Source organism: Brienomyrus brachyistius, chromosome 19 (genome assembly GCF_023856365.1).
Source record: "Brienomyrus brachyistius isolate T26 chromosome 19, BBRACH_0.4, whole genome shotgun sequence".
Classification (NCBI taxonomy): Eukaryota; Metazoa; Chordata; class Actinopteri; order Osteoglossiformes; family Mormyridae; genus Brienomyrus; species Brienomyrus brachyistius.
The window spans coordinates 1,525,022-1,551,864 of record NC_064551.1 but is presented as its reverse complement, the minus strand read 5'-3'; the positions used below and the strand labels follow the sequence as shown (position 1 = coordinate 1,551,864).

General features: G+C 47.9%; 2 protein-coding genes across 15 annotated transcripts; one reads left to right on the top strand and one right to left on the bottom strand.

Moving 5' to 3' along the window:
• Positions 1-461: 461 nt before the first annotated feature.
• On the top strand, positions 462-26,363 carry nudt14 (nudix (nucleoside diphosphate linked moiety X)-type motif 14). 13 transcript variants are annotated; one of them, XM_048986253.1, is made up of 7 exons: positions 462-637; positions 12,624-12,667; positions 19,345-19,409; positions 21,289-21,520; positions 23,718-25,779; positions 25,876-25,907; positions 25,972-26,363. In XM_048986253.1, exons 1-5 carry the CDS (start codon positions 557-559, stop codon positions 23,965-23,967), a joined length of 672 nt encoding a protein of 223 aa, XP_048842210.1. In that variant the 5' UTR covers positions 462-556; the 3' UTR covers positions 23,968-25,779; positions 25,876-25,907; positions 25,972-26,363. The 13 variants fall into 13 exon arrangements, with proteins under 13 accessions (XP_048842210.1, XP_048842208.1, XP_048842207.1 ...); XM_048986251.1 differs by having other exon boundaries at positions 25,844-25,907; XM_048986250.1 differs by lacking the exon at positions 25,876-25,907 and having other exon boundaries at positions 23,718-25,811; positions 25,972-26,029; positions 26,062-26,363.
• LOC125715046 (glutamine-rich protein 2-like) lies at positions 24,788-25,413 on the bottom strand. 2 transcript variants are annotated; one of them, XM_048986255.1, is made up of 4 exons: positions 25,276-25,413; positions 25,096-25,245; positions 24,916-25,065; positions 24,788-24,885 (listed from the first exon to the last, which is right to left on the bottom strand). In XM_048986255.1, the coding sequence occupies exons 1-4, from the start codon at positions 25,365-25,367 to the stop codon at positions 24,855-24,857; spliced, it is 423 nt and encodes a 140-aa protein (XP_048842212.1). In that variant the 5' UTR covers positions 25,368-25,413; the 3' UTR covers positions 24,788-24,854. The 2 variants fall into 2 exon arrangements, with proteins under 2 accessions (XP_048842212.1, XP_048842214.1); XM_048986257.1 differs by having other exon boundaries at positions 25,096-25,215; positions 25,246-25,373.
• Positions 26,364-26,843: the final 480 nt, after the last annotated feature.

The window sequence follows — 26,843 nt, the reverse complement described above, 5'->3', positions numbered from 1 at the left end:
AGCGGTTTGGAAAATGGATGGATGGATGGATGTTTATATTTATATTCGCATTCATATAGCTCAACCATGTGATCATTGTTGCCGTAATTGATCGTGTCATATTTCGTATAATTTAAAAATTATTCATTTTTCATTACAACTCGGCTATCGTATGTGCTGACTTTCCATGGAGCGATGTATGTTTATGAGCCCACTTATAGGTTATTTTCGTCTTAAATATCCATCCATTTTCTAACCGCTTATCCTGGGTGTCATATATACAATATTTGGCGATTTCTGTGTCGCGGATGTCAAATATAAAATACTTAATTATAACAAAATACATAAAACAACCAAATGAGTCGTTAAATGTCGGTAGAAAGGTAGAAGCGGGGCGGCATTCAGTGATACAGCTGCGGTGGCGGTATTATTTTATTCCAGGATGTTTTCGCGATTGCATATTTCTTATGTCCTTCGTCGGCATCCGTAGCCATCGATCTCTGTGGTGCTTGCCAGATCTGCGGCTGTGCTGTCTGTGGTAAGAAACACCGGGTGGACGGTGATTCCTGAATGAGCTATGGAGCAGATCAGCAATATCGAGGTGGTTCCGTGCGACAGCTCCCATTACCTGAGACCGTTTCGGGTGCACTATAGCCAGGTGAGTTGAGAGAGATCACCCGTACCTCGGTTAACTTTATGACCGTGAGAAGCGGACACGCAAAACATCCAGTCGCCCCACCCCCATTCATTCCTCCCAAACAACTGCTACACGATTTACATACTTCGTGTTTGTCACTCCCGATGACGGTCACTTCACGTTAACCATAAACTGCGAATGCACCGTCTTGTCCTATGTATGGTTCATGCTTAACCGGCGATGCTGTCGTGGACACGTGCTGTGCATTAGCCGGAGATGTGGCTCTAAAAGTAAATTGGCAGCGTATTGCCTTCAATATTTGCAGACTTATAAGTTCCCAGTGAAATCACAAGGAGCGCGTGGTGCACTTCTACGTTCACATAACCATTGGGACGTTTCCCCGTTGTAAGGAAGGTCAGTCTGCGAAATAACACTGCTTATTGGTCCCTTGTTCTGTGGTGATGGCAGCGGTTGCAAAGTACATATAACTACTGCTAAATGTTCCTACGAGGACCATTGCTGCATTTCAGCTTAGGCTTTGCAATATACGTAGCTAAAATTACTGTAGTCGGAATGTGTGAATGGGATGCCCTTCGTTATACGTGACTCGCAGATCGTGGGAAATCGGACACCATCTCAGCCGCCTCAAAATACGGTGTCAAATCATGTATCGGGTTTGGCAGCCGTGGGTCTTATGTTACACATGACATTTGAGTGCACTGATTTCGTCTGACTTCTGTTTGACATTCTCAGCCCACGACCTTGGATGGGTTCACAGAGGCGTCCGGCGGTTTTGTCGACGTCCGCAGGAGTCTTTCCCCTCTCATAAGTGACCCAGTCTCAGGGTTAGACAGATATCTCGCAATAACGGCAACTCCGATTCCGAACCTTGATTTACGGAAGCCGCTCCCTGAGAGCAAAGAGAAAAGAAAAAAGGAATTCTTGTTAAATCGGTTGGAGCTGCCAAGAGAAGCTCAGAGTTATTCTGGGGGGTGTTTGTACAGCTTTTCCAGTAGGTGTGTGAGATGCCAAGGCAGAAACGCTTCCTACGCAGGTGTGCAGGCTTTGGCTGCACAGTGCCAGGTTCACTGTCTGACACGTGCTACCTGTGCAGCTGGCTGCCCCCCCAGACACACTGCCCTTATGCATCCTGCTGCATGCCTTCCACAGTACGTGTGCTTTGCCATCGACCCCTGTTTGTGTGCCACAGGGCTCTGTCATGTGATAATGGAGTCCCTCTGGACACTTTTAAGGTGTTAAAACATTTATTTTCTTTTGTTGCCAGCCGCTTGTTTCCTATTAATTGTTTCCAACATCTTTGCCGGGCAGTCCTTGCATTTTTGTCTGAGTGATAATGTTTCCTTGTATTGACGCAGAAGGTTAGTTCCATTGTGTTGCTGATCCGTGTGACTCATCTGCACTGCCACGGGCGCATGAGCAGAGGCAGAGCGCCCGGAGTGTCCGTCCAGATGTTCTGAGGATGGAACTCCAGCTCTGAGGACAGCCTTGCATGGGTGGGCGGGCCTAGGGTGCCCCTCTGAAGCCAATCACGGAACGGCGCCCAAATGCGCCCGCTATATTGGTACACGTCTTCTCCTTTAGCCCAGTCGCATGAACCGGTAACCCAAACCCCACAGACCTGCCATGTCCCCGATACAGACATTTTTTATCTGCCTTGTCATGGCAAAAGAAGTTAAAAGAATATATCATGGGAGCAGTAATTTGCAAATTGCTTATGCAAGTTACTTTTTAATTTAAAAACTTGCTTGTGATCTTTTTAATTCAAATAAAAATGCTAGCAACCAGCCTGGTCGTACCTGTGATTAACAGTTTTGTATACGACAAAATACAGCTTTCATGCACATTAACTGGGTATAGTCAAATTTTATATATAATATGCATTTTTCAATACTGCTTGTTCAGTACAACACCACCGTGACTCTGGAGACCATGGTGGTGGTAATAATAATAATAATTATTATTATTATTATTAGTTAGTGCAGTGAGCCATTCACCATTGACACAGGGCCACTGCATATGTCTGAATGTTAATATTTGTAATATCTCTTGTTTACACCTGTGGGTGTTCGATTGAGATGATGAAGCCGAGGGATGTGGATCAGCACCTTCCTGTTGCAGGGCTCTGGAATCTGCGCTCCCAGCTGTGTGGCCATGTGTGAGGAACATTAATGACCAGTAATGAGTGCAAGGGGCCCAGCGCAGACGCCCACGTGGATTTACAGTGCGGTGAATACATGTAAACCAAAAGCGTATTACAAACATGACTCAGAACATATGAGGAATTATTAATGTTCGGTATTCGTCGAGCCTTTTTGGGTGATTAACAGAGCAAGATTTTCTGTCTCGTTTGTTTTAGGACTTAATGTTATCTGTTGTGTTTGTTGATGTGGGGGTCGTGGGGAAGGGGGAGAGGAGCTGTAGCTGAGTGTGTTATTAACTGGAAGTCAGCTCAGGGTTCCTCTACTGTGCTGGCTGGTGCCCATCGCGGGCTGGTGCCCATCGCGGGCTGGTGCACATTGCGTGTCTGTGAAGGGATGCCACATGGGAGCCCAGAGGGGAGAGCTGGGTGCTAGACGTGGCCTGCCCTACGATCCCCAGCACGGCCACGCACCACCTGCATGCCAGCCGCCTGTCTACATCTGCCCCAGTGTTTTGTAACCCATTGTGAAATGGCTTCGCGACAAGTCTTTGGAAACAGCGTGCCATTGGTCTCTCTGGATGTAGCCGATTGGTTATTTCACAACAGCTGTGTTATTTCACTTTTTGTTGTACTTTTCTTTTGGGGAGATCCTGACAGACCTTTAAACTGAAAGGTCTGCTGTCAGTCTAGTAGCTGAATTGTCAGTGGGAGGATTTTCAGTTCGGATCCCAAAGGGGAACCGCTGTTATACTCTTGACAAATTACTTTGTCGCAACTGGATCAATACATGTTCAGCTCAGTAAATGGGTGAAGTGTAAAAATGTAAAGTAGCTTAGTTGCTTTTCATAGAAGCATTTCCTGAGCAAATTAATATCGTGCACAAAATGCAATTATGTCATAACCATGGATGAATTGTGACACACACGCTGAAAAAGCTTATAGAGACAGATAATGTCACAGAATAATGTCACAAAATGCTGCACACACATGAATTATGTCATAAATACATATGAATTATTTACTATGGCCTGGAAGATGACACACACAGGTAAATGTCATGCAGATGAATGTCAAATTTAACTTAGGAAAGTTATACATGCAAATGAATGTCATACTGATATTATATGTCCCGACCCAAGGTAAATGTCATGCAGATTACGTGCTGTATGTCAGACATAACATTGTACATGTCATGAACAGATTACTGATGTCATAAGTAAAGCTTATTACATTTGTCACAAGCTCCTTTATGACGTGGCACTAACACATCTTGAAATATCGTGACTTTATCCTGTCTGTTCCTTTCCCCTATTGATTACTTGAGAATATCATGATGTTATATCCCATGGATGTAAATATAAATGACATGTGGTCCCTAAACTCTCGAGACTGCGTGTATGATAATAGCGTAGCTTCGCTGCATTTCGGCCAAATAGGTTTGGAGAGAGTTTATAGGGTATGATTTAGTTAATTTGGTTTCTTTAGACAGAGCTCACGTTTCTCTCTGCATAGCCACAGCCTTTATATGTATATTCTGCCTGTACAGACACATTCACAAGTTTATTAGGGCAGATCAAGACGTAATTAATTAGGATATTCACTCGACAAGCCCTGGGGCCCAGGTCGGCGAGGCACCCGGGGGCCCAGGCTGCCAGCTGGGCTGGCTCTGAGGGCAGCGCCAGCTGACAGACTGCTGGATTAGGGCTGAGCAGCGGGGGGCGCTATCAAAGGCAAGGCTGGGGATTAGGGCCCGCGAGTGGGCGGGCGGCAGAGGCTGTGTGTGTGTGTCTGTGTGAGACAATGGGGGTGAGAAACCCCGTGAAGGCCTGCTTAGGGGTGTGGGGGTAGGTGCTGAGATGAGTGCCCTGTCCACAGCCCCGGCCCACTGACTGTGCTCAATGCGCACAGGAAGTGCGATTCACCAGGGCCAGCTGTGACGGGCCGCTGAATGTGTCAGGGGCGAGTAAGCGCGCACGTCTTGAGGGCGGGTGGGCGGGCAGGCACCCCCCGGATGCGGCCGGGCCCCTCCGCCGTCCCTAATGTGCCCTCACAGGCCCTCTCCAGCTGTCCGGTGGAGGGTCTTGCTTGCTTTGACGCCTGAGTGGCCGCCGCTCGGCTGTGGCCCGGTTCTGATGGACAGCTGGTCAGTGTGGTTCAGCCCCAGAGTGACAGCTTGAGTGCCAACCCTCTGTGGGGGGTTGTGGGGGGCTTTCTTGTCCCTGATGGGGCAGAGACGTCCTCGCTCACTGGAGAGGAGAGGGGCAGCAGCTTCAGGTCTTTGCCTTTGTCTCTGCTCCGTACTGGTTGACTTATGTTTCCCGTTTTATGTGCGATCCGAACTTCCACCAGAAAGGTCTGTGCTGGAAGCTCCGATCATTCAGCAGAACAGGTACACGGTGCCCCATGTTTGAACCCGTGACCCCCTGTGACGGGTGCCCCCGGATCTCCGCGATCTCCAGCTCCCGCCGTCCTGCTCCCAGCATGGGGGAGCGTGTGCGGGTTGGTGGGAGCTGGTGCGTGGGCCTGCCCGTGCGTAGCGTGCAAGCCGGCGGCCCTGCTGACGGAGAGGTGGCCTCGCGAGGAGCCTCCGCTCCGCTCCGCCGCCGTGCTTTTCCCGCCCTCCGCGCCTCATTGTGTTTGTGTCCTGTGTATAATTTCCCCGCGAGATAGTGGATTGTTACAAAGAACAATGATTCATTCTGCTATGAAAGGACTCATAAATTATTTACCACATTGTAAAGCTGAAGTACATTGCTGCCCTTTTCACTTTCAAGGGAAGGAGGAAAAAAAAAAATCAAATGGCACTTAATGCCCCCCCACACCCCAGAACAGAAATACTGAATGCTGATGCTGAAATAGAATAAATCCTTATCTTCACCTTATCTTCTGCATCCAGTAGACTGAATGGTTCCGCGTGAAATTTGTCTCGCTTCATCCTAACTGCCTGGGTCTGCTGAGCTCTGGTCCCGTTTGTCCTGGGGGGGAACATGGGGGTGGACATGGACCTTTTTGGGGAAATACACCTGTCAGGGGGGGAAGCAGAGTGACCGTCAGAGTCCGAGCGTGTGGAGAGACAGCGCTCGCATGGTTGGCACTTTGGCAGGCTTGCAGCAGAACTTCCTCAGCTTATATAAACCCTGTTGAATCATGGAAAAAAAAAACACATATTTAATGTTGACGTAAAATTCAAGCTATTTGTTACATGTGAAGCACCGTCGGTAGCCTGTTTGTACGTGTCGCCACTCGATTCAAGTGGAGTCGGATATTTTATCCTTATTTTCTTTTCCTGTTACAATCGTATCTGAGCAGCACCGCTGACAGCGGCGTCTGAATCTGTCTGTCTCCACACACAGGAGTCGTACGTAGCAGCTCCTGCACACGCTCTGAGGATGTGGGCAATAATCATGCACGTCTATGGAGGGGGGCATCCGTCGGTGGGGCTCCTGAAACAGGACACACTGGCTGGATTGAGAGGGGCAGCATCCCCCACCTGCTCTGAGGGCCGAACGGCAGCAGCGTGTGCCGGGGAGGGAGTGAGGCCCGACACCAGCACGTGCTGTCGTTTGGCCTGCCATGTGCCTGGCTCCTGCCCCGTCTTAATGCAGTGGGCGTGGTCAGCAGGTGGCTCCACCCACAGCCTCCTATGGAGCGTGTCCTATAACAGCAGGTGTCTGTTTTTCAAAGGGACAAGAGCGCACACAGATTATATGTGCACATGAGAAAAGGCCTTGGGGGAGGGAGCGGGGCCCCGTCCTGTTCATGCCTCAGCAATGGACCCTTTCAGGGGCCCCTACCGTCACCTTGCTTGCCCTGGCGGCGACTCCCCGGCGCCCTCATTTGGTTTAATCGTCTTGCTTTGCACGCTAACACCTCCAGTAGCTGCCCGCGGGGGCAACCCGTCCGCCCGGCACGGGGGAGGCGAGCAGCTTACCCCCCCCCCCCCCGGGAGGCTGAATACCACATGGCAGGAATTAAAAGGTCGCAGTTGTAAACGGCAGCGCCATGACGTCCGCAGCTGCCAAGGTTCAGCCGTTTTGGGGGGGGCGGGGGGCTGTTAATTAGACTTTAAGCACCTGACAGGGTGGGATCATGTCCTCCCTTCTCCCCCCTTTCAGCACTTTTTTTTTTATTGCTCAGGGGGTGAGACACTGCAATAGCTTCCAACAGGGGTGTCAAAATGGGGGAGGATCCTCTGCTTGTACCACTAAGGGAACTTTTTAGTTCCCCCCCAACTTACTGGTGCTAATTACCGGCAGAATAGCCCCGGAGGCCACTGTTTCCCATAAGGCCATGCAGCGCAATCTATTGTTATTCTAATATTTGAAATGGCATCTCCATTGGCGCCTCTGTGGTCTTCTGTCCACTAATCTGCACCACTGGCGGTTCCCTCCATCCCAGCAGGGCTATAAGGATTGCCCTGACGGGTTTATTCCTGTAGGACCATGCCGCTCCCTCGGATTGTGGCGTGAGATCTATACAGGTGTCTTTTAGCTCGGACGTCTAAGGTTTAGGGTACCAGCTGAACCTGTTGGACCTTCAGCCAGGGACTGTAACTCAACTCACATCTTTAAAATATCTTATTCGTGGGACAAATTGCAAAATAAAATTTTGGGAGGTATGTAATTTTCCTACCATTCCAACATTACACGGGAAATCTTCCCACCAGAATTTCAAAACATTGCGGTATAGCCAAAATACCATATTGCCGTAATACCGTGCAACTCCACGATAAAGACGGTAATAATTTGTCGTGATGATGAGTAGGAGTATCTGTAATGTGCTTGTGAGTGTGAGAGCCCAGTGGTGGCCTGCAATCCCACTGAGGGTGTTTCCTAGGACAGGCTGTGGGTTCAACCAAAACCCTGTATTAAATTTGTGCTTATGGAAGATGGATGAAATGGTGAATGCAATGAGGAACGGCAGTAATGACGTGCAGGAAACCCCAGGGCTGTTCTTGGCTGCTCGTGGGGACCGTGTGCAGTTTAGGAAATATTAGTGCTGTGCTGTCATCTGCTGTTTTTAACACAGTAATTCAGACTGGGGGAGTCTGTCTGCTGTCCTGGGAGGAGCTGCATTGTGGGATATGATAGGGTCTGGTCACATGATGATTACTGTGTGTGGCTCCATAGGTTAAGATGCCATTTCAGAAGGGTATTGGTTCAGGTTTCGCCAGATTACGTTCAACCTTGGGTCCCTGAGGAAAGCCCTTAACCCCCAGCGACTGGCTGACCCTGCTTTCTAAAAAAAAAAAAGATATGTCACTTTGGGTAAAAGTGTCGCTAATTAAATAAAATGTAAAGGTAAAAAGAAGGGATTAAGGCGGAGCTGAGTGGATGTCATCCTCAGGTTTTAATCTGAAAATGAGCCCCAAGAATGTCACGTGATGTGATGCTTTTGTTCTCCTCATGTAAGTAATTAGCGCTGATAAATAATGAAATGCCTGCCCATCGATGTTCCAGGCAGCAGTGCGTTTCCCAGTGAGCTCGTGCTGTTGGTGCTGTTTCCCACTTTACCGTAACCCTTTGGCTGCAGACGCCCCACTCCAGGTCTCGGGTCGTTCTAATGAGGTTCCTGTCACCCTACATGTCATCCGGGGCCTCCGCACACCATCTGCTCAGCAGGGAACTTTCCACAGCACTGATTAAGGGTGAAGTATCTGACCCTCCACACTGATACATACACAGATTGACTTTATTAATGAGGAAGTTAAGATTTGCTTATTTTTTTGTTTTTTTTTGGATGTTTTTTTTTTGGTAAGGTGAGGGCTGTTGTGTCCCGTACACCCACCCTGCTCCACACTGTTTCCTGCTGCTGTGTGCCTCCCCAGGTACAAAAAAAAAGCATTAATGTAACCCCAGTGGTATAAAAATGTTGCACAGAGTCAGTTTCTGTACTTTAAAAGGTACATTTACCTACAGCTTGGGTACAGTTGGCAGGCCTTTGAGGGAACAGCCCCAGCTCAGAGGTACAAATTGGTCCCTTTTTCCCTGACAGTGTGATGGGTAGACACACTTATCAGGCTGTGTAACAGACCAGCTGGAATCATTACAAGAAAGTGTGTTCATTTGTAAGTTTTGTCTTCTCGTCTTGTGTTTTAATTTATTTACTTATTTTTAAGTCAATTCACATTTTTCATGTGACTTGCATAGCTTACAACTCAACATATCCAACATGTCAACTTTCTTCCTTTTATAATGAAGGAATTCTTGTCCTGTATCTTTTCAGGGGCCAACTAACCCCTCTGGACCTACAGGTCACAAGTTCAGGTCTTTAAGCAGTACTCCTTATCCTGCTTTTGGCCAGAACAAGCCCCCCACAACAGTTTAAACCTGGCCACCCCCACAACTATGTGTTCAAGTACACACTTGTTAAAGGGTGGTACCTCCTTCAACCTTAGCCTATTCCTCAAAGACTACGATGGCTTTTTACACCTACGCAGCTATGTAGGGTCCACTTCCTGTCGTGTCCCATGGAGAGAGCTGTGGAAAAGCCCGTTCATTCCAACATAATGATGAATAGGTGGGAGGAAGAGTAATTAGGATTCCAAATGTTTTCAAGGAGGGACACACAATATAACTGGGTAGTGTTTGGCTTCTCTGTAAACCTGTCTCTTGATAACTGACTGGCGTAAATCTTTGTGAAAGACATTTCTGACATGTTCCCCACCTCCCTGTCCCTCCTCCCCAAATTGCATGAACCTTGGCCCCCCATATGTGAGATCTGATCCTGATAGTTTGACCGTGGGCCCAGGCTAGAAGAATCATGCTTCGAATCCAATACGAAGGAGATCAGACAGCCTATTACTCTATTAAGCCATTCTATTCCTGTCTAATGTACAGCTTTTTATCCAGTGCAGATACGCCCTGCTCACTTCCAGATGTGTTATAGCAACTTCTCTTGGTTTGGAACCCAGTGGAGGAGGTTATGTTTAGTCTACATCGGATGAAGCTGCAGGTGACAATGGTTGGCGTAATAATAAAACAAAAAAAGCATAGTGTTAATAAATGGTTAAACGTCACAAAGTCTGAATTGCCGTCTATCCTGATGCCCCAAGACTCTCAGGAAACACCGATAAATGAAGAAAAAAAATTATCATCATCTGGTCGGATGAACAGACACAACGAAAAAAAATCAGTATGGCATGACGAAATTAAAGACGTATTTCTTTAATATGTGATTCAATTTAATTTTGTTGTACATAAAGTGATGTGATTTTGTTGTAAAAAAAATATTGGGGTATTTATAAAACAAAAAGGAGTTTCATAAATTTCTCACAAACCATTCTAGGAGTGATTTAAACAGCAAGGATGAAAATGATTGTGCTTGTCTCAGAGAACGCATGCAGCGTTCATGGAAAAGCAGCAGGTAAAAACTGATTTCTAAACATATAATGGGTAATCTGTAAAAGGAATAATAATTAAAAAAACAGAGCTAGCTGTGACAGTAATAATGTTTTGCCAAAACTTAAACTCTGTGTTATAATGTCCTTACAGAATTGAAAATAAGAAAAGGTCTGATCTTAATCTATCTGACTAGTGATGTAAGCAGTGCATGTGCATTACATACGATGTGGGTATTAATATCACACATCATCCAGCCCTGTAATATACTAGCAATATTTTAAATTCAGTATGAAATACCCCACCTCACGTTGTGATGTCATTTGGCACTGGTATCAGTTTTTACGCCAATGGAAAACCAACACCTTGAAGAATCATACTTTTGGTACTTTCTCGAAGTACCAAAAGTACCGTACTTGGTGCGGTGGAAAAGCGCCCATACAGTCTGTTCACCTATGACTATGCGGCAAAGGGTACAGGCAACAGCATCAAGATTGCAGATGACACCGCTGTGATTGGCCTCTTGAGGGATGATGGTGAGGTTGTCTACAGGAGGAGGGTTAAAGACTTGGCAGTACAGTCCAAGCAGAACAGCCTCACTCAGAAGATGAACGCGACAAAGGAGATCATCGTCAACTTCAGGAACAGCAAGCAGTCGCGTCCCATTCGGCATCGGTGGTTTGCCTGTGAAAATGCCAACATCTTGGGATTCCTTGGAATGTAAATCTCAGACTCCCTTTCACGGTCATTTAACCACCAACAGTATCCTCGAGAAGGTACGACAGGGATTGTGCTTTCTGAGGAGACTAAAGAATCAAATTCCCAACAAAATTATACCACTGCATCATTCAGAGTGTCCTTATTGGATACATCACAGTATGGTGTATTAACTTGGCAGCCCAGGATCTCAAATTGTTGCCTCTCTTGTTCAGTTGCATCAGTGGTACCCTTGTGCTAATTCATTGCATTTTATGCTCTATTGTACTGCATTGACTTGATGATGCACTAATGTCTTGTGAAAGTGCAGCACTGGCTCATCCTGTGTTGCATCCCTCCTCTTCTGACATTATGGAGAGAGTCTGTAGGACGAGAATTTCATTGTATTCGTTGAATACAAATTACAATAAAACTTGAATTTTTGAAACTTAATAGTCTGCATGTAAGTCACTTCTTTTTTTATAGACCATGGGCACTATCCACCAGTTCTCCAAAGGAGACCACTGATACAATCCACAACCTTTCAAATGACCAGTCTACTAGAGTACTGTCTCACTCATATAATCGAGTACCCAGAGTCTAGTCACATCCATAGATGTGTTGAAATTTAGACTAGATTCTATTTTGTTTTCGTTGAAAAAAGCAGAAGTGCTCAGGACAATGAAATGAAGTTAACAAAGGTGCAAGCAAGTCAACCTCCGGTGCTTGTGGCAGCAGCATCTCCGCACACTATATGCATTCAGTTTGCAGCAAAACGGAAACACAGAAGAAATGACGTGAATTTGGGAGCAGCCATGACTGATGTTCTTTTGTTCACTACTGACTCCCTTTACATCTGTAGGTAACATTTGCACAACTCTCTCAGTCATCATGGAACTCTCCATCCATTTCTGAAGATGAATTTGGTCTCGCCAAATAAAATGGAACGCAAATGAAATGGAATTGCAGTTAACTGGGGGGGGGGGGGGTGTCTACAAAATGGCGAAATTGTCTTTCTAAAAGTTTTGCAACTTTTACCGGAGACCTGCATTCTTTTCATGACTTTGGTCAGGTGTATATGCTGTATTCCCGCAAAGTTTGTGATCCTTGTCATTTTGGCTTTCTTTTCTTTAGTGACATCTTCTCATCGTTCATTTTATTATTTACACTTCTATCCCACATCCCGCCATCTGTGCCCGTGTCAGTCGCACCCAAAATTAAAAAGCGGCATTCCAACATTCCGCAGTCGTGTAATGCGCGGGATCATCTGCACACCGTGAAATCCCTAGCTCCGAGCTGCAAGTCGTGACCTGAGCGCCGAAGCAGAGATTAACTTCTCGAACGTTCTCTGCCGTCAGCCCTCCCACCCAGGCAGAGTCGCCTCGGGGAGCCAAATGCGTTGGTTAGTCTGGTAGGCGGAGTAGTTGGTCCATCCTCATGGAAGCAAGGCACATAAGCGGCTTTGGTGGAGCAGCCAGTTGTGTGAGTGTGAGAAGCTGAAAGCCGTGCGGTTTGATGGGCTAAATGCTCATCTGCCCCTGTAAGGCAGGGTTTTGGCCTCTGGAATTCCTCTTCGCCCTCCCCTGTGCTCTGCCAGCTGGGGTTCCCACAGAACACACACACATTGTGACCTTTCCCTCTACTGTAAGTCACTTTAGATAAAAGAGATGGATGGATGGACGGGTGGGTGAATGACTACATGAATGGCTTCAGTGGAGAGGTCACAGCAAGGCAGCACTCCCTCGACGTCCAGTGAACTGACCATTGTGCTGCTATTCTTTACTGACACTCTTTTCCTCTTGGTTCACAGAATGGGACAAAAAAGTACTGGGACTTCATGCGGACCCATGACAGGTGAGTTTCCAAGACATGCCGCAGAAAGCCCTCTCAGACACGGCTCGTGCATAACAAAGCAGCAGACAGTAAGTTGGAGGTGGTGACGGTTACGGGCCACGTCAGAGCGATTAGCCGCTGGCCTGCTGAATAATCGTGCGACATGGCAAACAAGGATTGTGTAGAATAGCAATGAAGTGCCAATTCTGATCTTCACAGCAAGTATCACACAGAATAGCATCGAACCATCAATGCAAGAAAATGCACTAGCGAGATTAGCTGGATTTAAACTTAGGGTAACATTTTCTATGAAACCCATGCTTATTAAGTATCTATGCACATGCCAAACACATTATAAAACATTCATAAAGCATTCTAAACACAGGTATAAATGTTTATAAAAAGGCATACTTTATAGCCATGTTTATTAGGCATTATGAATGCTCTCATCTATAATGCACTATAAAGACCTTCATAATGAATTATATTGGTCAGCATAATGCATTATGAAGGTATTTGTAGTGTGTTATAGATTAGAGCATTCATGATGCATAATGAACATGGCTGTAATGTGTTATGCCTTTCTTTAAATATTTATAACCTTGTTTATAATACCCTATGATTGCATCGTAATGCATTATGAGGGCATATATAATGCATTTATATGACTGCTTTAAGTATTGTTACAAAACAAATGTTCAGTATACTGCCAACATGAAACAAAGCTCTCTGCTGACATCTGATTATGTACATAAATGTTTTTTTCCTTTTATACTGAAAGAAAAATCTCCTAAAGATGAAATTTTAACAGAGGAGTGGCTGTCATCAATTGCAATATAAGTCACCGAACACAGCTTCCGGTTGTCCGGCTGAAGTTCTCCAGGTCCATTGTTTCCTGGTTTGGGCATGTATCTTCCATGCTTTGTCACCATATGTTATGCATACGATGGTTATGGAAGAGCAAACCTTCACAGCGTGTTCTGGGATAGAAAAAATCCCATAATGTATGTGTGTGAGAGGATTGTTTCTGTTTTACAAAAATCAAACGAGACAAGCGGTATGTTCGTGCAGGCAGTGCATTTGTTCTGCTGTCCTTTGGAAGATGGTAGTTATGCAGGTCTTTGAACATCTCACATATTGGCGTCTGTTGAAGTGGATTCTTTGAGGCTATCTTTCCAGGCTCATAATCAGGATGATTAAAGGAGTTTCCTCCTGTCCCTTCCCTCCTCGGGGGAGCTGCTGCCTCCTTTATTTTGTACCTGGACGTCTTGAGCAGCTGAAGCATTTCCCTCAGGGTCAGAGATTATAGGTCATAGGTCAAGATCTCTGATTTGTATGTCCCTTATAGTCACTTCATCGCCAGCTGGTAGCTGTACTGTAAGAAATTTTTAATTCTGCAGGCGAACTCCGTAATTATTTTGATGATTTTGCTCGAAAGCTAATGCTATGTAACATTAGGAAGCTAGATACACAAGCAATCAGCTTTTGCAAATTTAAGATAGGCTGCATGGTTAAAGTTGTGTTCTGAAACAGTATGGGGATAGACCTCGAGAGGTCTGCGCAGAAGAAGCGGGGGTGAATTGTTAGGACAGAGAAGTGTTATAGAAGCCCAAAGGTAATGTGCTGTATGCCTGGAAGTCACTGCTGTGCACGAAGATCACTGTGGTGGACCATTCATCCCTGGTCAGTAATACAAAGGGCAGTTCTGCTAAGGGCTATTACTGCCCAGGGCAGCTGCTGGCTCAGCTTACGGGAGAAGCCTTGTGGTCCCCGAACATAGCCCTTAAACCAGAATTACTTCCAGCTGTTTATAAATGGAGTAAATGTAAACTGCAAAGTGGATAATTAAGGTTCAGCTGAAGTGTCTTCATGGAGTAACATCTCGGAATTCTGTTTACAAAAGCATTTGGAACAAAGAGGATGGAGGGGGATGTGTCGTCGTCATGTTCCGCATGGGGAAGTATTCGCGGTCCGAGAGAAAACAAGGCCGGAGTTTAGCCGGGGAAGACATAATAGCAGAGGATCTGAATGATGAAAAGCAGTGGGGAGAAGAAAGAAAGAAAGAAAGAATGAATGGAAGAATGAAGGGCAGGACAGAAGGAGAATGGAGGAGAGCAGGAATTCTCCTGGTGCCCTTTATCCAGATGGCCTTTGTGCACAAGCGGTGAGAGTGAGTTCTCAGGGCTGGCTGTATTGATCCTCTTATTGGTAGCCTGATACAATGGCTCAGTGTGGGGGGGCATGCAGGGAGGCACTTGTTGCAGCATAAAGCCATTAAGGCCAGCATTTGTTAACATCATTAGAGAAATCATTCTCACCCATGATTGGTCCTCAGCATGTTCCTATAACGAAAGCCGGTGGTTTTTGGATCCTGGGGGAGGGCGAGAAGGACTACTTGTGTGTAGAGGGGGGGTTATAGTGTGTCATGCATGGAGGAAAATCTGTCCCCACCTGGCATGACTGCTCCTTCGCCTGGATGAGGATGTTCTCCTGTATACCTTCTCGTTCCTCTGGATGAAGATGTCAGTTTGTACGGCTGGTCTTTTATGTGGATGAGGATCATTTTCCCAGTGTAACATCATTTTGTGGGAAGATCTGTTGCCTGGTTCCGTGTTTGTTTGGAGGAAGTCGTCGGTTTCCTCGTAATTCGAACAGGGGCTCGTTAGTTAGTTTGGGTGCCTTGTGCTTGTGCTTGGGCCTCATGTTCTGGCATAACCAAGGCATCGGATCGGGAGGGGGGGTGCGGCAAATGGAGGCGGGCCGCATGTCACCCAGCGTGGCTCATTCCGGGCCAGTACTGCGGCTGCTGTCTGGAAGGGAAGAACAGGAAGCCGTGCTCACAGGGTGGGTTCCTCTTACTGGGGTGCTTTAATTGTTTTTTGGGTGGTGCCCCAAGTGCCTACCAGACAGAACTGGCAGTAGTGGAGCCCATAAAGCTTAATCAGGCCCCGGGGCCCAAGCAAATGTGGCCAGGTACTGATAAACCCCCCACTCCCAGGACGGACCTGGGGTGCAGTGCTGCACCAAGGCGCTCTCGGCATGGGAAAGGGCGTCGTCCGCTTCCTGTTTCCTGGGCCACTTCCTGTTTGCGAGCATGGCCTCGCCAACGGGGCAGACAAAGAGTGAGCGCCCTGTGACCCACACGGCCGGGCGGGCGCGCCCCGCAGCCTCATCGCTGCCTGCACACAGTGAGAATTATTCCCGAAAGCCAAGCGTGAGCCTCAGACACACATGCGCAGAGAAATTCACAAATACAAACACGTTGATGGAAATTATGCTTTATTTACCATTTGTACATGTGCGAGTTGAGAGTGAAGCTCGTCCCATTGCAAGGCAGACCGTTTGTCCGGCACCCCAGGAACAACCGGGGGCTAAGGTCCTCACTCAGGGGCCCAACACTGGCATCAGCCTGCAGGCCCGGTGATATTGGTAGTGTGATCATTCAGGCAGGGACCCCACCCCCACTGGCTGACTGAATGAAGGGTCTCCTCTGCAGCACTGCCCCTGCTGCCAGTACGTGTCTAGCTCAGAGAGATCCTGCATCTTTATTTTCATATTTTATTCAGGAGACGGAGACAAGCGCACACAGAAAAACACTTGAGTGCAATAAAATTTGATGTATTAAAAATTCATGTTTGAATAATGAAGTCTTGGAAACAACCTGTGATATTTTACTTAAGATTGTACTCTGTTGTACTGCTGTGCTGTGGAGGACAGTTGAGTGGTACATTTTAAATGCAAGGTTCTTCACGTGAAGCTCTTTAGTCCGTTGAGTAAGTTAAACATTGCCTTCTCCAGCACCATTGTTGCTACCATGACGTTGTCCTGTTCAGTCTGTTCCTCAGATAACACACTTCAGTCCATTGAGTAGGTTAAAAATTGGCTTCCCGGCACGTCCCGCTGTTTTTCCAGGACTTGCTTGAACAGGGAAAGTCCCACGTGTCAGAAGTTAAAGCCGGGACCCACCTAATTCAATGCACGCTATAATTTTGTTTAAAATCATTGTGCCTCTGCTTGCAACACAAGCACTCTCATCATTCCCGCTTAGGATCAGTAAAGCAGATCTATCTACCTCTTGGCCTGCATATCTAGAACTTATTATTTCACAATTTTATGAATATATGTTTATAAGACATGCTTATATATATATGTGTGTGTGTGTGTGTGTGTGTGTGTGTGTGTGTGTGTGTGTGTGTGTATATATATATATATATATTTAGTAAAGCATGTTAAATCATAAGCTTCCTACAGGTGAATCAAAGACTGCCTCTTAAAGCTCCATTTCAGTTATCGCTATGCTGTGGGACACAAACACAAGTGACATGCGAGTGAGTGTCAGCACCTCCGGAAGGAGCCTCTTTGAGGTAGCAGAAAGGCAGTTGCATGTCTGGCACGGGGGCGATCTTTAACTTTCTCCCAGACAGCGGTGGGCAGAATGAGCCCAGTGACTCTGACCGGGGCTTCACGCCTCGACGCTTTCCAGGCCCAAAGGGTGAACTTCCAGCTGAGACATTGTGTTCGCTGTCCTTATCCCAAGAGATCCTATTATACTGAGATTCTCAGCACCAAGGTCCTTTCATTTTTGGAGGAATTAGCTAGTATCTCACAATTGGAGTGAGGACAAAGCCAGAGGTGCTAATCCCGCACTAATGCCCTGGAAGACGGGTCTGCTTTCCCCCGCTTTCCTCCATTTCTCCCACATCACCCTGCTTCACCCACTTTCCCCACATCCCCCTGCTTCACCCCCTTTCCCCACATCCCCCTGCTTCACCCCCTTTCCCCACATCGCCCTGCTTCACCCACTTTCCCCCACATCACCCTGCTTCACCCCCTTTCCCCACATCGCCCTGCTTCACCCACTTTCCCCCACATCGCCCTGCTTCACCCATTTTCCCCACATCACCCTGCTTCACCCCCTTTCCCCACATCGCCCTACTTCACCCACTTTCCCCACATCCCCCTGCTTCACCCACTTTCCCCACATCGCCCTGCTTCACCCACTTTCCCCCACATCACCCTGCTTCACCCCCTTTCCCCACATCGCCCTGCTTCACCCACTTTCCCCCACATCGCCCTGCTTCACCCATTTTCCCCACATCACCCTGCTTCACCCCCTTTCCCCACATCGCCCTACTTCACCCACTTTCCCCACATCCCCCTGCTTCACCCACTTTCCCCACATCGCCCTGCTTCACCCACTTTCCCCCACATCACCCTGCTTCACCCCCTTTCCCCACATCGCCCTGCTTCACCCACTTTCCCCCACATCGCCCTGCTTCACCCATTTTCCCCACATCACCCTGCTTCACCCCCTTTCCCCACATCGCCCTACTTCACCCACTTTCCCCACATCCCCCTGCTTCACCCACTTTCCCCACATCGCCCTGCTTCACCCACTTTCCCCCACATCACCCTGCTTCACCCCCTTTCCCCACATCGCCCTACTTCACCCACTTTCCCCACATCCCCCTGCTTCACCCACTTTCCCCACATCACCCTGCTTCACCCCCTTTCCCCACATCGCCCTACTTCACCCACTTTCCCCACATCCCCCTGCTTCACCCACTTTCCCCACATCACCCTGCTTCACCCCCTTTCCCCACATCGCCCTACTTCACCCACTTTCCCCACATCCCCCTGCTTCACCCACTTTCCCCACATCGCCCTGCTTCACCCACTTTCCCCCACATCACCCTGCTTCACCCCCTTTCCCCACATCGCCCTGCTTCACCCACTTTCCCCCACATCGCCCTGCTTCACCCATTTTCCCCACATCACCCTGCTTCACCCCCTTTCCCCACATCGCCCTACTTCACCCACTTTCCCCACATCCCCCTGCTTCACCCACTTTCCCCACATCACCCTGCTTCACCCCCTTTCCCCACATCGCCCTACTTCACCCACTTTCCCCACATCCCCCTGCTTCACCCACTTTCCCCCACATCGCCCTGCTTCACCCACTTCCCCCACATCGCCCTGCTTCACCCACTTTCCCCACATCGCCCTGCTTCACCCATTTTCCCCACATCACCCTGCTTCACCCCCTTTCCCCCACATCGCCCTGCTTCACCCACTTTCCCCACATCGCCCTACTTCACCCACTTTCCCCACATCCCCCTGCTTCACCCACTTTCCCCCACATCGCCCTGCTTCACCCACTTCCCCCACATCGCCCTGCTTCACCCACTTTCCCCACATCGCCCTGCTTCACCCATTTTCCCCACATCACCCTGCTTCACCCATTTTCCCCACATCGACCTGCTTCACCCACTTTCCCCACATCGCCCTACTTCACCCACTTTCCCCACATCGCCCTACTTCACCCACTTTCCCCCACATCGCCCTGCTTCACCCACTTTCCCCCGCCTTCGAGGCTGAGCGTGCTCGCTGAGACAAGCGGCAGTAGGTGCTCAGCTTTTCAGAGAACAGAGCGTCAGACACAGCCTGTAGCAAGGACCAGCCGATGGCCTCAGTGAAAATGAAGGCCTCACCTAGTACGTTTTCGTCCAGCTCGGCGGTTCTTTGATGCATTGCTGTCACTGGATTTGGTGGATGATTTAGGCCTGTCGGCTCTTTGCCTGAATGTGACAGTTTGACGGCTGGGAACCTGTGGCAAAGTTTTACCAAGAACGTTCTGGTCTTCTGTGTCTGCCACGTGGTTTATAGTAACTGTCGTAACGCTGCGTTCTCTCTTACAGCGTGTCAGTGCTGATCTTCAACACCACAGCCCACTGCTTCATCCTGGTCAAGCAGTTCCGTCCAGGTGCGTTCTCCCGTCTAGTCCGGCCAATATGCCAATAAGAGTTCAGGGTGGGCCAAACTAAAAACCAGTAGCCAAGCTATAAGAACGAGGCTGGCAACCTAAGCAAGATTAAAACAAATTAAAAGAGCTTTGATCCATGACATATTTTATATGTACGTAGCAATCAAGAAAAAAGATCAGGCCTTGTTTAACAGATCGAAGGTGTGATGAAACCAGAAATCAGTACCCAAGCTGAATCAGTGTTCAGATTTGCACAAAACATCTGAACATAAATCCTTAAATCAAGTTGAATCAAGAGTCAGAACATCCAAGATGAACAAGTTGTTTTCGTTTTGCCATTTTAGTGAGATGCCGTTGCTGCGGGGGACTTGTTCTAAGGCACATTTCTCTTTATATTAAAGTTATATAAAAAATTATAATACCTAATTTGCCTGAAGGGAAACATGCTTAAACTAGAATATTCTATGAAGCAAAAATGTATCTATTGGGAGCTTTCTGGAGCAGATATTTAGTCTTGTACGTGTCTCTGTTTAGCCCTGGGCGTCACCCGGTAATGCGTGCGTGTGTTGTAGAGTGACAGGTGTTGGGGGGAAATGTCCATCCTCCCAGACTCTCCCCTGGCCCCTCCCAAGTGCAGAATCATTAATCATCAATTTAAGTCTCTTTTTAGGCACTAGATCACCCCTGGACCATGAACTGCCTTCATTACCCCCACTTCCTGCACTACTCTTGTCTAAACCCCCACCCTTTTTTTTTTTTATTTATAAAAGCCTTAAGAGACTGTTAGTTTCTGCTCCTGACTTGGCCGCCCTGCCTACTCCTTGACTTACGGTGGCCCATCGCAGAGTCTTTCCCACCGTCAGAAAAGAGAGGTTTTTCTCTCTGTTAGCACCCGCAGGAATGCATGGTCACAGAGTCAGAACTCCTGTTCCCTGTATAATCTGCTGGTCCACGATCCCACACCGTACAGAAAGTTAGAAAGCATGCAGTATCGATAGGGGAAAGTTTTGGAACGGACGGCTTCTTCTCGAGCTGTTGGCCTCCACTTCAGGGCGAGAGACTAAAAAAATGGTTTTTCTGCTGCACTTTCCTCACCATCATGGTGTGTGGAGTGAAGAGCATTGTGCCGGCAGGTTCCACCTGGGCCGCTCCGCTGCCGCTCATAATGGAAGGAAGCCCAGGTGCTAGAAGGGATTGTTCCAGTGAGCGGACAGGGAAAATGGCTGCTTTTGTGCAGCGAGACCACACTTGCTCAGGGCACCTTAGTGCTCCTTGGCCTGTTCTTCCACTCGCAAGCATCCTGAGCCAGGGCAGCCTGGTGTCATGGCCTTGACCACCAGACCAAGAGAGGGGTTAGGGATGGAGCTAAAGTGTCAAGAAAGGACAGTAATGAGAGAAACCTCATGCCATGGCTGTGATAACAACATTTGCTTGATCCATTTTTCCTGCCCAGAGCAGCTTGCGCAGTTCACAGTTTAGAATCTGTACACATTTTTTTACTGTGGGACAATAGTAGTTAAGGAATTGTAAGTTACTCAAGGCTATAACAGTTGTCCTTCCTGGAATCTGATCCAGCAGCCTTCTGGTCATGAACGAAACACAGAACCTTCTAAAGCTTCTAAGAGAATAAAGTCTACAGTCCATTTGCAGCAGTGACTCGGGGGTCTGGGTGGGCTTGTGCCCGGTAACTTTAAGCGTCTCCTGATAGCTTTCACGCTCGTTAACAGTCAAGCTCCAGTGGTTCTGCCAACCAGCCTCTCATTCCAGTTATCCTTTCTGTCCTAGTGCCAGTAACCAGTCTGTCCATGTCCTGAGAGCTAATCTCTCTTGATCATCAAAGCCATTGCATCTAGTCCTGATCTCCCGATACCTCCTGCAGCCGTCTACATGTGTGAGTGGGAGAGGAACAAGCGGAAGGAGAAAGGCCCCGAGGAGCCGGTGGATGTCCATGCAGACCCCCCCCCGGCATCAGCAGGGGTTACGTACGAGTTGTGTGCGGGGCTGGTGGACAAGCCCCACCTTTCCCTGGAGGAGATTGCCCGGCAGGAGGTCCTGGAGGAGTGCGGCTATGATGTGCCAGCAGATAAGCTGCGGAGGATCACCTCCTACAGGTGCTGGTTCACCAGAAATATTATTCTTTCTCTCACAGACGCCATACGCATGCATGTCCTTCAGTGACTTTGTTTTGACGTTGGCCTGTTTCCTTTTGCTCCCCTATTCCATGGTGGTATAACAGGCTAGCTAACAGGTGCTTTCACACCAAAGGTCAGGAACCTCGTTTATGATGTCTCCATTAGGAACTTTTGTGTGTCACTGCACACAAACTGCAGAATAGGAACTATGACCTTCATCCTAAATAAGCATGTGAGACGCAAAAAGGTTGTAGGTCACACATATAATTTCATTTAAAATTACACTGCCACCCCAAAACAATGGAGGGATGAACAAGTCATTTTGTTAAATAGTTGAGGGAAGTTCCTGCGGTGTGAATACGTCAAAAGTTCCTGGTTCCTGAAAAGGGTTCTGGTTCATGACAAAGATTCCTGCGGTTCAAACCGCCTCGCGGGAATAAACCCACACACTATCATCACAGCCTTTGCAGGATGACATGAATATTGTACTAATGTAAACCATATAATCGGATGAGTCATGTAGCCAGCCAAAGAAGGCCCTTCTCAAGGCCTCTGTTTTAGTTTGACACTGATAAACAGGCGAGGAGGGCAATGCATTCTGTCTTATTTTCTGCTTGGCCATCCATCATTATACGTTGGTCTAAAGTAGCTGTTGGCTTATGGCAGTACAATCTATCCATTTCATGTTCAGCGTGTTTATTTTTAAAATGTCTGTGACAGAATTCAGCCAGGAATGAAGCTCCATTTGCTCCATCTTCTAACCACATACAATAATTCTGAAATTAATTAACGTGTTCAAGTAAAACAAAAGGCCTTTTGTTCTGGTGATGCCTCTGCTCATTTCCTTGTTCAGTGCGCAAATAATAGACATTCCTTAGATAGAGAGGACATCATTTGATAAATGAAAAAATGGACTCCCCTTACTGTTTCAGTTTGCCCAAATTGACTTTTGAATTTGTATCACTTTCCCTGGGATACCGATTCATGGCTCTGCATCCCTTCTCGTCCATTAAGGATTTGTGTTTTTCTTTCCGGAATCCCCCCCGACTCCCAAATCTGTGACACAGGAACGGAAAGCTTACAGGATGCAGATGAACATGGACAGTGATGGGGAGGAGGCAGGGTGGGGAGGGCTAGGGGAGGGGGTGGGGCCTGGGGCAGAATGGGGAATGAAGATGGGCCAGGAGAGTGATGGGGAGGAGGCGGGGTGGGGGGAGTTTCAGGAGGGGGCGGGGCCTGGGGTAGGATGTGGCGTGAAGATGGGCCTGGAGAGTGATGGGGAGGAGGCGGGGCCTGGGGTAGGATGTGGCGTGAAGATGGGCCTGGAGAGTGATGGGGAGGAGGCGGGGCCTGGGGTAGGATGTGGCGTGAAGATGGGCCTGGAGAGTGATGGGGAGGAGGCGGGGCCTGGGGTAGGATGTGGCGTGAAGATGGGCCAGGAGAGTGATGGGGAGGAGGCGGGGCCTGGGGTAGGATGTGGCGTGAAGATGGGCCTGTCCCTGTCCTCCATGAGACAGATAGAAACCAAGGCACAGCTGGGCTTTCTCTGGGAGCTGAGCTTGTCTGGGCATGAGACCAAAGCCATTCTTACAGACTTGGTAGAATTTTATGTTGATTTAGCATGTAAGTCATGTAGATGAGGAATGCTTGGTGGATGATTATTGTGTGGAAATAACTGACCCGCTCCTTTATTCTGAAGAACCAGGTTCCCTGTTGTTTTTGCCTCTGTTAGCCACATCGTAATCTGTCTGAAGAACCATGCAGCCACGGACCGGCAGGTCTGAAAAGCAAACATCTGACTGAGTTTATTTTGGCAGACATAAAGTGGGATTCTCCCATCTCAATCATGAAGGAGATTAAGCCCATATATGGTAACTAAGGCGGGTATTAAAGGTGTATTTGGTAAACTTCAGCTTCCCTGTGCCCACCGAAGTCTAGCTGAACCTTTTGGGAGCTCTTCCAGACAGTATCCCTAAGGCTCAGACCTGGATGGAGGTCATTGTAGGCCCTGCACTCAGGAGGCCGTGTCTGCATCCCCCCTCAACACAGATGCAAACACGCACATGTACACGAGTGTCCATGTCTTTGCGCATCTCTGTGCAAGTATCTCGCCGTGTCTGTATGTGTCTCTCGCTGTCACCTGCGGCTGACTTCACTCCTCTGTGTCCCCTGGCAGGTCTGGCGTGGGCGTGACCGGTGCCAAGCAGACCCTTTTCTACGCGGAAGTATCGGATGAGAACCGCGTGGGTGAAGGCGGAGGCCAGCCGCAGGAGGGGGAGCTCATCGAAGTGGTGAAGGTGCCCCAGCACGAGGCCATGAACTTTGCATATGATGAGAGCATCCCTAAGAGCATGGGGGTCATCTTCTCCTTCATGTGGTTCCACAACAACATGTCGCCCAAGTTTAAGATCTCCACCAGCGTGTAGCCACTCGTCCATCTTCTCCATAGTCTTCATACGTGACTATTGATTTTTTAATTTATTTTATCTTCTGATGAAGCTACTTATTTTTCCTTTTTACACCCTGAAAGCTGATATTATGCACTGATTCATTTTTGCAAGACCTGGGTGCTGTTCAAAAGGTCAGGTTTTGCTTACACTAACTGGTTGTAATTGAGGGTTTTATGTCATTGGTCCAAACCCAGTTGTCTGTGTTGCAAAATTATATCCTCCCTCTGTAACCACTGGCAAGGTATGGACTTCCTTACCTTCAGGAGAAGCTTGAATGGCCCAAGAGAGGCAGCGTCGCTTGCAGGAGGAAGTCTGTGCTCAGGACTGAGGGGCTGACACTCTGCTCAGGAGACTCCTTCGAAATGTCCGTGCTGCGGTTGCAGTGACCAGAAAAGTTCTGATTCTGAAGCTGACAGCTGCCCAGGGAATTAAAATGCACAGGGACAGTCAACCTTAAAATCTCCTGCTGGAATCTCAGGTCCAAAACGATGCTTTTGTGAAATGGCGCGTCTTTCAGGGACTTGTGAAACACCAGATTTCTACTCTTTATAATGAAGCTTTACACCTCTGAGAGCGGTTACAGTAGGAGATGCCCCATATGAAGGATAAGGGTCTCGTACGCCACGTCCGGTGTGACCCGGCGACCATGTGACACCATTGGTCATGTGTCAGGGCTGTTTTCCTCACATATCTGTGCCAGTTGTCTGTGTTTAGTTTGAGACCAATGAACTCAGAGGCTTAAACATGAGTCTATCCGATCCTGCGGAATCAGGGTCCAGGGTGTTTTAAAGGGCACATTTCAATTAGCACCTGCTTTGTGCCTGAATTATCAGGTGAGGCAAGTAACTGCCTAATTCATGGCTTCAATAAAGCAGTCCAGGGCTGGATGTGTATCTCCGCTTGTGGCCAGGGCTGAATGTATACCTCTGCTTGAGGCCAGGGCTGGATGTGTACCTCTGCTTGAGGCCAGGGCTGGATGTGTACCTCTGCTTGTGGCCAGGGCTGGATATGTACCTCTGCTTGAGGCCAGGGCTGGATGTGTACCTCTGCTTGAGGCCAGGGCTGGATGTGTACCTCTGCTTGTGGCCAGGGCTGAATGTATACCTCTGCTTGAGGCCAGGGCTGGATGTGTACCTCTGCTTGTGGCCAGGGCTGGATGTGTACCTCTGCTTGTGGCCAGGGCTGGATGTGTACCTCTGCTTGTGGCCAGGGCTGGATGTGTACCTCCGCTTGTGGCCAGGGCTGAATGTATACCTCCGCTTGAGGCCAGGGCTGGATGTGTACATCCGCTTGAGGCCAGGGCTGGATGTGTACATCCGCTTGAGGCCAGGGCTGGATGTGTACATCCGCTTGAGGCCAGGGCTGGATGTGTACATCCGTTTGAGGCCAGGGCTGGGCTTCCCTCATTTACATTAATGATCACACTGCTGACACTTTGGATTTGACAGTTCGTCGGTAGAGCATGAACAATGTAACATTCTCTGTTTTCCTAACAACTTTACACTTACTTTCTTACCTTGTGGCCTGATGTCACACGTTTAATTTTTTCCGGAAAGTACTTATTTCAGCACACGCCCAAAAATATACATTTTTACATGTGACTTCTCCTTTTTTTTGCTTGTTTGTTTTTTGTCATCAATGCTGCTTTTAATTTTAACCAGGGCAAGAACTTCTCGATTGCAGAATTATTCGCTAGTTTTAGCTGTCCCATGGTGAGGTGAAATGCTTCCACTTTTGAGTTTTGAGGAAGAACTGCTTTCAGAACAGAAAGCCATCATAAAGGTGTAGGTGATGGTGGACCGTCCATATTAAAGGTATAAGTGATGGTGGACTGTCCATCTTAAAGGTGTAGGTGATGGTGGACCGTCCATCTTAAAGGTGTAGGTGATGGTGGACCGTCCATCTTAAAGGTGTAGGTGATGGTGGACCATCCATCTTAAAGGTGTAGGTGATGGTGGACCATCCATCTTAAAGGTGTAGGTGATGGTGGACCGTCCATCTTAAAGGTGTAGGTGATGGTGGACCGTCCATCTTAAAGGTATAAGTGATGGTGGACCGTCCATCTTAAAGGTGTAGGTGATGGTCATTATCCAGAAATCACAATGACAAGTCATCTGCCACATGAGACACTTCTGATGTCAAATGAAAGCTGCTGTTTTTTCAGTGAGTCATAGAGAAGACGTCTCCCCACACCCCTTTGTATTCCCATATGGAGCTTTGAATATGCTATTCTAGATGATGTCGTGCGGTACTTTTCATTTTTAAAATGCAAACCTGATTTTGTATGCAGTTACTGTTATTTTTTAAACATCACTTTTTCCTGTCGGATGGCACTTTGCGCACATAGTGAGACAAATAAATAAATGTGTTCAGTGCTGTGGTCAGTGTGTTTCACTGCTTCACACAAGCTCCTACAGAAGGTGAGGAGAAGATTGCTACATCCCACAGCTGTCTTTGGCTCTCCAGAAGAAACAGGTTATGGTCCTCGGAAGATCTTGCCTGGTTAAATAATTTTTTAAATAAGTAATAACCTATAAATGTGTCTGACTAAGTGATATGATGGACCAGCCCTGAATACCAGAATGGGTTTGTCATGGACGCCCGCCTACCAGGGGACAGGAATGCTTGTCTCCCGAGTCTCGTGCCTGAGGAATCTTGTTAGCGAAGTCAAGTTGCCGAGGGGATGTTTGCATTTGTCTCGTTAACCTATGCCTGTGTGTCAATCATTAGACAGAAATGCGGACGTGTGGCTGGAGCGGCAAAGTGCGAAAGCGGAACCAACCTCCAGGTGAAAACATTAAGTAACCAAACACTGTAAACCCAGCGTTCTCCATAGTAACAGCACTTCCACA

What these genes read in the sequence shown, in the direction of transcription:
- nudt14 (XM_048986252.1), top strand. Translation starts at nt 557, where the DNA reads ATGGAGCAGATCAGCAATATCGAGGTGGTTCCGTGCGACAGCTCCCAT. An exon ending in TTCATGCGGACCCATGACAG is followed by an intron (nt 12,668 to 19,344) that starts GTGAGTTTCCAA and finishes TCTCTCTTACAG; the next exon opens with CGTGTCAGTGCTGATCTTCA. An exon ending in CGGAGGATCACCTCCTACAG is followed by an intron (nt 21,521 to 23,717) that starts GTGCTGGTTCAC and finishes GTCCCCTGGCAG; the next exon opens with GTCTGGCGTGGGCGTGACCG.
- LOC125715046 (XM_048986255.1), bottom strand. Translation starts at nt 25,367, where the DNA reads ATGTACACATCCAGCCCTGGCCTCAAGCGGATGTACACATCCAGCCCT. An exon ending in AGCCCTGGCCTCAAGCAGAG is followed by an intron (nt 25,066 to 25,095) that starts GTATACATTCAG and finishes CCACAAGCAGAG; the next exon opens with GTACACATCCAGCCCTGGCC. An exon ending in AGCCCTGGCCTCAAGCAGAG is followed by an intron (nt 24,886 to 24,915) that starts GTATACATTCAG and finishes CCACAAGCGGAG; the next exon opens with ATACACATCCAGCCCTGGAC.